This window comes from Prunus dulcis, chromosome 1, assembly GCF_902201215.1.
Source record: "Prunus dulcis chromosome 1, ALMONDv2, whole genome shotgun sequence".
NCBI lineage: Eukaryota > Viridiplantae > Streptophyta > Magnoliopsida > Rosales > Rosaceae > Prunus > Prunus dulcis.
The window spans coordinates 37,692,468-37,704,719 of NC_047650.1; the positions used below are offsets into that span (position 1 = coordinate 37,692,468).

Genomic DNA, 12,252 nt, shown 5'->3' on the forward strand with positions numbered 1-12,252 from the left:
TCAGCTTAAGTTATCCAAAAATTAGATTTCAACTTAATTTTTATTGAGTTGATCAATTATCTCAATCCAAACTCGATTAAGGCTTTAAAATTTGAAGGCAGAGTCCATCCAAGTTGCACCCTTAATTATTATTGCAAGGGAGGTTCATTTGGACATCTAACCAAATTTCTTCCCCTCACACCAAATGGAAGGTTGAAGGAACATTCTCATGACAACAGAAGAATAAAAAACTGAGGGTTTTTAGATTGCCAATATTTTAGACATGAACTGAACAAATGGTGAAGTCACAATAATCACGTATTAGTCTAAATCTAAACCTCATTTTTCAAAATACGGGCCCACATGAAACTCATAACAGAAACAGAAAATTCTTGTTATAAACCAAAAAAACAAAAACAAAAACAAAAAAGGAATAACCGTTTCTTATGCACTTGTAGCATCTTTGCCAACATGGTCTCCATAATTCAAATTATGCAATGCCGAAAATGAGATACCAATAAAAATGGCATTTTGGTGAAAATAAACAATAAATTTGGCATTTTGGCGAAGTAAAAAAAAAACCCTTGTACAGAAGAAACTTATTAACATTTGCTACCAACTATATTAAGTGGAAGCTATAATTTAGTTGTACGTTCATTACTATAACTCATAACTAGTTATTTATTAACACAAAATTGCAAAGTAATGTGGTTGTGGGAGGGAGTTTATATAAATATTTATTGAGTGTTTCGAACATCTGCCCTTATGGTTGGAATTGGAAAAGTTCAATCAATTGAGTTGTACCCACTTACAATATCAACTATCTCTTTATGAAATGCTATTTAAAAAAATATTTAATGTTTGAATCACCAATTTTCCATTGAATTAAGGTTGTGTTTGATTCATAGGAAAAATCGCTTGGAGATGGAAAATCAATTGTTTTCACATATTTGGTAAGTCTATAAATAGGAAATGGTTGCTTGTCACATGAAAAAAATAAGAGAAAGGGGGAGGGGGAAGGGAATGTAACCCTCCTCCTCCTTTTAGTTTCATTTTCCCTTCCCATGAGAAAGTTTAGGAAAATGGGCCAGCATTAAATGCACATTTTTCATGACCTTTTTGTCCCGGTTAACAATTTAGAATTACAATATAGCATTAAATGCTTTCTTTTATTATTTGATTTCATATGGGTATAATTAAAAAATTAAACAAATTTTGTTTTACATTCCTACACAAATTAAACATGGGAAAGAAAATAATGCGGTATTTCTCAATACTTTCCCAAATTACCAAATATGATAAATGAATCTTCCATTTATCATTTATGGAAAATGACATGAGAAATGATTTTCCATCAAATCCTTTTCGTGAACCAAACGGGGCCTAAAAATATATATACAAAAAATACTACCTATGAAAAATGTGAAGGCTGTGACGGTTATGCCAACATAAGTACACATAAATTAATCTTTTAATTAACGACAATGAAGAATAAACCCACCATGCTTAACAAATTTCAAGCAAAAATAACTGTTTATGTCTCTAATAAAACCTAATGTTGAGAAGCTTCGTAAGTTTAGAAGACAAGCACTTGAGGGACTAGAGAGAAGCAGCCCCTAATGCTTCCATCAAATGAAACAAGTCCAAACCTAATAAAACTGTAGAAAATTCTGGTCAATGCCAAACCCACACCCAAAAAAAAAGTATATTCATTGAATGGCTGCGATTTCGTGATCCCTTGGACCCCCACAAAACATAGGACCTCCCCGCACGTGGGACCCACAACCTTGAAAAAAAAAAAAAAAAAAAAAAAAAAACTAGCAAGTCTATAACAACACAGAGAAGCATAACATTTCCATGGCGTGAGAGAGTTAAAAACGTTTTAGGAACTCCCAACTTAACAAAATGGAAACAGAGGGACAAATCACATGGCACTAACACACACAAACTCAACGAGAGAGAGAGAGAGAGAGAGAGAGAGAGAGCTTAACCTCAATTGCACACCGTTTACGCTCTCATTTTCACTTTCTTAATTAGGGTTCTCTTGTATCTCTGATCTCCAATCTCTCTTTTCTTTAGCTGCTGTGGCCTGTAACTCTGTTTTTACTCTGTTTCTGTAAGAAAATTCATCTGGGTCGCTTTTAGTTTTCGGAATTGAGGTGGGTTTTTCTGGGTGTTTGTGATCTGGGTCTCTTTGAGTGATCTGGGTCTGAGATGGAGGAGACTCGGCTGTGCCAGTGGAGCGTCATTCGATCTCTTTTGGCAATTCTTCAATGGTGGGGTTTCAATGTCACCGTGATTGTTATGAACAAGTGGATCTTTCAGGTCCTTTCTCTATGCCTTTCCCAGATTGTTGAATTTCGGTTTTTGTTTTTACATTTCTTTTCTAGATTTTTTTGTGAACTGAGGTGTGCTTAATTTTGATTTTTGATTCTTGGGTATGTAAAAATGTTCAATTCTCCTATGTTGCTGCATTTATTTTTTTATTTTTTATTTTTAAGAATTCGTTTTGGTATAATTGTGTACATGTGAGTTGGGTTTTACATTTTACGACTGTAGCTGAATAACGGTTTCTCTTTTGATTTTGGAGTTTGAAATTTTAATTCGTTATCATCTGATTTTCTGCTTCCTTCATATTTCCGTTACTGCCTGAGATAATGAAATTCTGAAAATGATCGTGATTCTTTAGAATCTCATGAGCAATAGTAGAAGCAAGATGGTCTTTAACTTCATGCAGTTTGGAGTCCTGTAGCTGTTTCATTTGTTTACATTTAGTTTCTCCTGAACATCATTTGCTTCTCATGGTGGTCATCATGGTGTCCCTAATTTTGAAGTGTTTTCTTTTGTGCAGAAACTGGATTTTAAGTTTCCTCTAACGGTATCGTGTATTCATTTTATATGCTCGGCCATTGGAGCATACACAGTAATCAAAATTTTGAAGCTTAAACCACTAATAACAGTTGAGCCTGAAGATCGATGGAGAAGGATATTTCCCATGTCGTTTGTATTCTGTATTAACATAGTGTTGGGGAATGTGAGCTTACGTTACATTCCAGTTTCTTTTATGCAGACAATAAAGTCATTCACTCCTGCGACCACAGGTCAGTTCCCGAAATTGCTAACGGTGTTTGCTATTGACATACCCTATGAAAAATGTTATTCTGTGTTGTAGCTTCATCTGATCACAAAGGGTTTGAACAGTTGTTTTGCAGTGGCTGGTTTGGAGAAAGTACTTTGACTGGCGAATTTGGTGTTCTTTGATACCAATTGTTGGAGGAATTCTTCTTACTTCTGTTACAGAGCTTAGTTTCAATATGTTGGGATTTTGTGCTGCCTTGTTTGGTTGTCTGGCTACTTCCACAAAGACCATCCTTGCAGAATCTCTGTTGCATGGATACAAGTTTGACAGGTAGTATCTTTGTTTTTGTTGCTTTGGATCCTCATGTCTTGTATTTCATTGTTTTTTTTCTGTCTTTACTTTTTCGGAGTATTCCCCATATTTATCTTTTCATGAATTTTTTGCCAACTTTGCTCATTTTATTTTTGTAGTTTTCTTAGGTTATTGTATGCCTGACGTCTACATTAATATCTTGTTTAACTTCCAGATTTAGTGTTATTAGATTTTTACTATCATGATAATGTTCGTGAGCATATATAAGTTGAAGATATGAATTTACAATCAGGTCATATGCTAAACCTTTCCATATCAGTGTGTTGAAACTTGAAAGACCCACCACACCTATAGCTGAAAAAGGACCTCCATTATGCCAGCTCTAACTGATATGAATATCCTGTTGACTTGTGCATTTCCTCATTTCAATGGATTTTTTATATAATTAATTTTCAAATAAGAATTATCTTGACTGATTGATTATAAGAATAATATATGACACAAAATGGTTCTTTGCATTCTGGTGAAAGCAGGTTGTATTGTATGTGCAATCCATTTTTCTTTGTGTGTTTTAGAACCTTTTGGATTGCGTTAGAATCCTTGTGAGGAATATGGTGGGGTTTAGTCCCGCTGCAGTGCAAACAACCCAGGATTTGCTATTTTTCCTTTATCTTTTCAGAAATTAGAGCATTAACATCAACCTTTTTTCTTCGTCCATTTTTGAAAATCCCCAACCCTTGGAACCTTTTTTTTGTTTTTCTCAGTTTTCTGCTTGGAAACCCTTTCATGTGGGTTCCAACATTAGTGGTCTTTGTTTTCGTAGTGCTTGCTTCACTCCAGTCGAGAAGGGGTTGTTTTTGAGACTATTCTACTTTTATGTGTGTGCATTAATTTATAGCTACAGGATTCATTCTGATATACTTCTATTGATGTTTTGGGTATACAACTTAGCATAAACACGGTCTACTACATGGCACCTTTTGCAACCATGATCTTGGCTGTACCTGCAGTAGTACTTGAAGGTAATGGGGTTATTGAATGGCTTCACACTCATCAGACTCTTGTTCCATCCCTCATTATTATATTCAGCTCTGGGGTGCTGGCATTCTGTCTCAACTTCTCCATCTTTTATGTGATTCATTCCACGACTGCCGTAACATTCAATGTTGCTGGAAACCTCAAGGTAATTATTAAGCAGTCACTTGCCTTGCAATTCTGATTCTATGATATTAATATTGTTCACCTTTGTGGCGAAGTAAAGTATTGTTAGGTTTCATAAATGATGCATCCCTTGACTGCACGTAGTATATACTTCTTGTCAAAGTCACGTCCAGCTGAAAAGCTGCTAGTGCTTTATTCTTCCTTATGCACACATATATCATTCAACTTTTTGATACACTGAGTTCAGGGCTAGATTTTTCCCAACTATTTTAGTCAATCCAGCCTTAATCCTTTTGGGGCAATATGAAATACCTTGTCAATGGTCACATTCTCATATTGGATTGTGTTCAGGTTGCCGTTGCTGTCCTTGTTTCATGGATGATATTCAAAAACCCAATTCCAGCTTTGAACGCTGTCGGATGTGGAATAACACTTGTGGGATGTACATTCTATGGGTACGTGAGGCACCTGCTCTCCCAACAGCTGCCTGGAACTCCTCGAACACCCCGGACTCCACGGGGTCGGATGGAGCTGCTTCCCCTTGTAAATGATAAATTAGATGATAAGGTCTAATGATTCAAATCATGAATGAGGTTCCTGGCAGTTGGAAAAACAATTTATAGGAAACATCAGTACACAGAACTTACTATTCATTTCTTTGCTATGTAATCCTGCTTCAGATTGCTTCAAATTTTTAATATATGGTTTTTTGCCCCCTGCCAAACTAAAAAAATCTTCAGCTTCTTGTGGGTTGCCATATTCTGGGTGAATATCCAGTCAATTCAATTGTAGCCTTCCTTTGCAACTAGACCTTCATGACCCAAAGTGGCTTTCTTAGGTACTTTTTGGGGTCCCAAAGAACGCTATCACCGGCCAATCGCAATGATACGTGGGATAACTTTTCCACATGTCATTGCATTATTGGCCAGAATAGTAAAATAGTGTTATTCCCGTTAAAAGAGAGTTTTTCTACTCCCAAAGGCCCAGAAAGCAAATGCTAAACAAGGTCTAGAAACCCCAATTTTGCTATTGCAGCACCCAATTTTATGAGACCAGTAGCCATACAACTTCCAAGATTCCAAGTTGTTCATTAATAAAACTAAGACAGCCTCTTTAATTAGCCTCTTTAATAAGTAACTTTATGATCTGAAGTTGACGTTTACAAATGGATCTTTGATTTTGAAGGAGATTGAGTGCACTTGACAGAGAATCCTACTACTTTAATTGCACATCTTGCATGAACATAGAAGGGCAGACTTTCATTTCATTAATTAATACATAGAAAGCTCATCTAGTTAGTAGTTAGATACTAAAATTACAAGCTAATAATCTATACTTAAATTACTTATTATGAGACACTAATGAGATTAGATAATCTTATTAGAGAACTAAGCCAAGAGCCAGAAATCCTTCTGCCATCTGGTGTTGATAAGGTAGCCACCCACGCCCTTGCTCTGCTTCCTCACTCCAATTGTCAAGCACTCTGCATTGTTGATGCAATGCTCCACAAAGTCCTCAGTGCTGCTGCTTCCAAATAAGCTGCACGAATGATTTTAGGGAAAAAAAAAAAAAAAGGATCAACCCAACAAACATTAACAGTTCAGATTGAGGATGAATAATAAGTTTGAGATGCAAGGTGGGAATTTTGTGAAATTGGACCCACCAGCTGATGAGGGAAGAGGACTTCTTCTGACCCAGCACTAAAACTGATACCTCTAGCTTCTTCACCTGGCTTATCACTGTGCCCAGTCTTGGTCCTTGGATCACAAGTGCTTCCACTTCCACCTGAATTTTGTCCCCAACAAATAAAAATAAAAAATAAAAAACATTATAAGCACATGACTTGGTAATTGTAAGTGACAGACCAGAAGCCCATGTCCCCTCTCTTTTTCTGGGAAAAAGGCAAAGCAACTGAAAAGTACACACTGAAAAGAAAAAGAAAAAGAAGGAAAAAATTGAGAGGGAACCTGTCACTGAAAAAAAAATCATTAGCCTTCTTCTCCCTCTAAAGAAGAGAAAAGACAAAAAAGAAATATTCAAAAATTAAAAACCAAAGAAAAAGAGGGAAAGAAAATTAAAATGAGCTGAAGCTGAAAGTTGTCCCTCTCTTCACAAAAGCAATGTAAGGTTGGGGACCAGAAAAGAACAGCATTCAAAGGTAAAGGAGAAAGAAAGATCCAGTGGGATCTATCAAACACAATGAGAACAATCCCTGCCTTTTACAACTTTTAGGATCTATCAAATAGAGCAAAAATAAATAAATAAACAAATAAAAATCCATGGAGCCCATTTGAGCTCTCACTTTGTTTGATCTGTTAAAAATTCTTGCAACATAAACTATAATCCTTAGAAAAAATAACAAAACTAACCTCAGGCTTGCAGGCCTTGCAAAGGGAGCCAAGAGAGTTGGCAAGGTAAGGGGAAACAGAAGAAGAGTCGTGGGAAGCAGGGATGATGTGAAGGAGAGTGAGCAAATCACCCTTGTTTGCTACATGGGTGAGAGCCCACATCATAGCATGCTTGGAATGTGATGAGTCATCCACCACAACCATCAATCTCTTCTTCATTGCCAACCCACCATTGTTATTGTCACTGCCATACATGTTAAGCCCTTCCATTTGCTTCAAGCTTCCCTCAGAGCGCCCAATACCACCACCACCACCACAAGACTTGTTATTTCCACCAACCCACCTCTTTGATGTTGATTTCCAAGCCTCCCTTCCACTCAATTGCCTTAAAAATGAACTTGGTCTTGGCATTTTCACTTACCTCTCTTGCCTAAATGTATGTCTATGGACTAAGAGTGTACCACTAGTACCAGAGAGAGAGAGAGAGAGAGAGTATGTGGTGTTATTATAATGAGAGAGAACAGGGGTTTGTGAGAGTGAGAGAGAGTAAGTGGGGTTTGATATTTAGGGGTTCTTGGTTATTATAATGGAGAGAGAGAGAGAGAGAGTGATGATGCAAAGCCATGATGTTTTATCTTTGTGCAGGTTAAAGTGTCACGGGAACCACTGGCTGGTTGTGACTTTACTCTGCATAGAAATGTAAACAATCACACTGGTTTGTTTTGTTTGATATCTGGTGATGAAAGGGAGTATCTTTTGTACAATCTCTTATAAAAACTATTCGGATTCTCCGGCCCATTTTTCTAATTTCTTATCATCATCATCTGTATGTTCTGAGTGATGGCGATTAGATTTTATTGGTATTATTACTCTAATTTAATATTAGTAACTAATACATCCATGTATTTTATGTCATTTCATACCACAAGTTGCACATGATATACAGGACTGGTCCAACTTTAGAATAGACTTGTCCAGACCCTTCAATTGTTTTTGCAGCACCATTTATGTGCACGCACCATTTTTGCTTTTCCTTTTAGGTCATCTTTCGTGGGTTTCACCCTTTCTTGGGTGATGATGCCCTGACAGTCTTCCCAAGCTTCTTTTAAAACTTCTGTACACGTTGCAAGGGAGATGAATGGATGATGCACAGAGTATGCACAAAGTTGGTAGTGTGACAAAAGTCAGTGTATTCGAGGAATGAATTATTATTAGAAACAGGGAAAAACCGTCTCAATTGTTCAAATCAAACCAAATCAAATAATAAGTTCGGTTTTTACACGTTTTAGACAAAAATGGAACAAAACTGTAATTAATTCGGTTTAATATAGTTTGACTTATTTGAAAACCATACCCAAAGCAAACCACATATATTTATAAAAATTAAAATTTTGATACTTGACATTTTCTTGTTGGTCTTGACAAGTTACATTTCCGTTTGATACATGTGATAAAATATAAAGTATTTGTATAATTACTTGTGAAGGGAACTAGCCCAACCAAATCAAATCAAATCATTTGAAAAAAATAATAATAATAAATAAATAATGGATAGGTTCTTTTTTTTCTTTTCCCAAAAATGGATAGGTTCATTTCAGTTATGTTGTATTGTTGCTCACCAATTTAACCCAAAAGTGTATAATCATCATAATTGTCAACACTTAACATGTGTCCATATGCATAAAAATGGTTCCATAAGTACAAAGTAAAAAGCTAAACATGGTTATATCTATGAACACGTGTCAAGTATTAAGAAGAGTAATTATAATACATTTTGGATTAAAATGGTAAGCAAAAATATTTCCTTAATTTTAACCGTAATGTTAACATTAATTCGGTTGCCAATTAGGTGTAATTAAACCGGAGCTGACAGAGTCTACAACTAACTAGATATATAAAATAATAAGAGGATAAAAATGTAATTAGTATTAGTTGTGGTCAGTAAGGTAGCTTTGGAATTGCAGTTTTAATTCACTAAGTAATTTTAGGTGGTGAATTTGTTTTATGTCTTCAAACAGTTTGAAATTTCGTTTATTGTGAGAAAGTTAATTATGATTTGGTTTGACTATTTTTGATTGGCAATTGTGTTTGTGAAGAATTAGGCTGTTAGATCCAAAATATTATTATTTGTTGATTTTTGAACCCCACTACCAATCTAATAAATAGTATTTCCCAGGTACTTGGATTCCATAAAATGACTTATCTCCCGTTAACCTCAATATTATGTTTTAAATCAGAGAGTTTAGACTAAGATCTTAATTCAAGCTTAAATTAACAACTAGGAAATTAGACCAAAAAGAAAGAGAACAACTGTAAAATGAAGAAATTAATAAATCTATCACATTAATTACTGATAAAATGAAGAAAATTAAGATTGCAGGAAGCATTTAAGATCAATATCTGCCCCCCTTTCCCCACATCTTTACTTCACCTTCTCGTTCTGGTTCTGGTTCTGGTTCATTGACATGGAAGAGCTCATATAAACATAACTCTGTCACTGAATAAGCATCCCATTAAATGTGCTTAGCTGAAAATAAATCCATCACATTAATTATTGCATTCTGGGGAACACCCAAATGCCACAAATTGCATCTAGGAAATAGACTTTTCTATCCCTTCATAAATTGTTATGTTATGTAGAGCTTTACATAACAAGGAATTTAGACCTTAATTCTAAACCCTCTTGTAGGATTCTTTACTTGGTCATGCACCTTGTCACCTGGCACCGACACATTATTGGGGATGTCAAAAATAAAGGGGTGAGGGAAAATACTAGAGTGGAGTGGAGTAACATAACAAAGGAATTTAGGCCTTAATTCTGAGAGTTCTGCTACAGATAGTTATCCACACACGCATCATGCATGCATATAAAAAATAGTATATGTATTACGGATTAATGTATGTTTCAGTTATAATTAGTCACGTGATGAGTGTTGCAGACACAATAATCTGATCACTATAATCTGTTTAAGTTCTATCTCTCACTCGCATAACACGATTTATAGCTGTTGATGCATTATGAAAGTTGCAACTTATCAATTAAGGACCAACCCTAACAAAATCCTAATCAATTGGGGAAGGATCTTTGTTTTGTGATTGTGAATTTGTGACCAACACATTATTGAGGCAAGTGGGGGTGATAAATTCAAATGTAATAAGTGAAGAAGTAAATTGGTTACTTGTTTGGTTTCTGCTGGTTCACTTCACCCAAACTTTGTCACAGTGTCAGTTTGCGAGTCATCTCACAGGAAAAGAATCCTGCACGTCATACTGACTTGCTTGACAGCAGACTCAGAGACAGCCTATAATAGCCTCAATATTTCTTTTATTTCATTATAAAAATTTAATTAATTAATTAATTAATTAATTAAGCGATTTAAGGATATGTCAGAAATTGGGTCCCTCGTGAATTGGGATTTTTTTGGTCCATCGAGTCAGAAGGTCGTACTTTCAAATAATTGCTCCCGGGCAAATCGCTGAGCCTTTCATTGCGTTGAAGTTACCATTATGACCTTCACCTTTAACTTATAAAATAAATAAACACACTATGTTAATGTTTGGATGCTTCCATTTAGATTTATTAGTCCTTGATTTCTCCGATTAGCCTCTGAAAAATTGTAACAAGCTTTTACTATTTACCCTCATCCTTTTTCTTTTTTAAAAATTTTTTTAATATTAGAACTCTTTTTTCTAATTATTGCATTTTTTCTTGTCACTATAAAGAATAATACTAATCGCTTGAGAAAAATATACACACACTTGTCACGTGAGTTGATCAAGTGATGAGTGTTACAGAGAAAAAGGAAAATGTATATCCTCTTATAGTTGCGTTTTCTGGCGTGATCGTATATTGTTACGAACAATCTAATCTAGTCTACAAATAACTAACACATTTCTAATATAGATGGAACCTACTTAAAAGTTAGAAGGGCTCACATGAGAAGGCCTAAAAATGATTTCAAAGATAATTTTATTGATGCTTTGATAGATGTGTGGTTGGTTTCACTCACTTTGTGTATTTGTTGTGTATATAAATCTTCATGGTTGAAGCCAGGCATACTATTACTACCCAGGTCATGATTCATGGGAACTTGGGCTGCAAAAGAAGGTACGTTAACAAGTAAAACTGTAAAAGAGCCAAAACCCAAAATTTATAAAATTAAAAAAGAAGAAGAGAGTGAGCGTTCTGCAAAGGTTTAGAATAGAGACGAATTAGCATTCAGCAGCGGCCTTCCCCCTTGCATTGCATCTCGTGAAGTCGTGTTTAATAATAACCACATAACGTAATCTCCTGCGGGGCGGTGTTCCCATGTGCTTATTAACTTTGTTTTTTACTTATTACTTTTTTAGATTAACCTAACATCCTTCTTTTTTTGGTTTTTACCGCTGCTTCTGGTTTTTGAGTAGCCCGGTAACAGAAACTTTGGGTCAACCGTACGATCACACACACACGCACAAAATCGCAGGATTTTTATTTTGGTCCAATCCGGCCTATAATGGATTTTGTTTTTTGGGTGTGTTACCGATTTGCCATATACAGCAGACGCACACAATAACTTCTCCCCCGGTAGGGTTTGGGGTAATTTAGAACCTATCCTCCATGGAGGGTTCACTTCTGGTGGGGCTATAAATATGTTTTCAGCTTCTAGGTTGATGCATGTTGGGGTTTTCGTTTCTGTAAATTGGCATTGGGTTTTACCTTTCATTCTTTTTCTATTTCATTAAACTCGTTGCTAAGTAAATTGGAGGAAGAAAAGTAACGAATATGCTACTAAGAATTACTAGTTTAATTCAGAATTTGTGATAGACACATTGCACATGATTAATAGTCGAAAACGAAGATTATACTCATTTGCAACCATGAAAAAATTGCCCTGACTAATTGGTCTAACTCATATGCATGGTAAGTGAACGTGGTCAAACACTCAAACTTGTGAATTGTAATTGGAACGTGTATCTTTGCAAATCATGAAAAACAGACGTACACTATTTAGAGCTGAAAAGGTAGTCAATAATTGAACTACGTAATTGTTCATCCATCAGTGTGTAGTCACTATCTACAAATTGAATAATAATGAAAGATTTTTCTTAAGAGGAAGCTTTTAAGTTCGATTCCTGCCCCTTCCCCACATCTTTCAGTTGCAGGTTCCTTGTGTAATAATTGTCACTGTATAAACAGCATCCCATATTCCCATTAATGTGCTTAGATGAAAATATATCTATCTCCTTAATGTTAATAATAATATAGCTTATCAATCCATAGGTCACACTAACTCAAGAGAGAACCAAATATGTACTTTTCTCAACAACAAAAATGTACTTGGGTAATTTTATATAAAATTTCCCACATAAATTTATGGACACCCATTTTGC

At 35.4% G+C, this 12,252-nt stretch overlaps 2 protein-coding genes across 2 annotated transcripts; one reads left to right on the top strand and one right to left on the bottom strand.

Moving 5' to 3' along the window:
* Positions 1–1,827: 1,827 nt before the first annotated feature.
* LOC117614655 (UDP-galactose transporter 1) lies at positions 1,828–5,255 on the top strand. Its single transcript, XM_034343538.1, has 5 exons — positions 1,828–2,304; positions 2,831–3,080; positions 3,181–3,388; positions 4,322–4,553; positions 4,883–5,255. Exons 1-5 carry the CDS (start codon positions 2,194–2,196, stop codon positions 5,102–5,104), a joined length of 1,023 nt encoding a protein of 340 aa, XP_034199429.1. The 5' UTR covers positions 1,828–2,193; the 3' UTR covers positions 5,105–5,255.
* A 514-nt stretch (positions 5,256–5,769) lies between these two features.
* Positions 5,770–7,485, bottom strand: LOC117614404. Its single transcript, XM_034343203.1, has 3 exons — positions 6,901–7,485; positions 6,195–6,316; positions 5,770–6,070 (listed from the first exon to the last, which is right to left on the bottom strand). Exons 1-3 carry the CDS (start codon positions 7,288–7,290, stop codon positions 5,920–5,922), a joined length of 663 nt encoding a protein of 220 aa, XP_034199094.1. The 5' UTR covers positions 7,291–7,485; the 3' UTR covers positions 5,770–5,919.
* Positions 7,486–12,252: the final 4,767 nt, after the last annotated feature.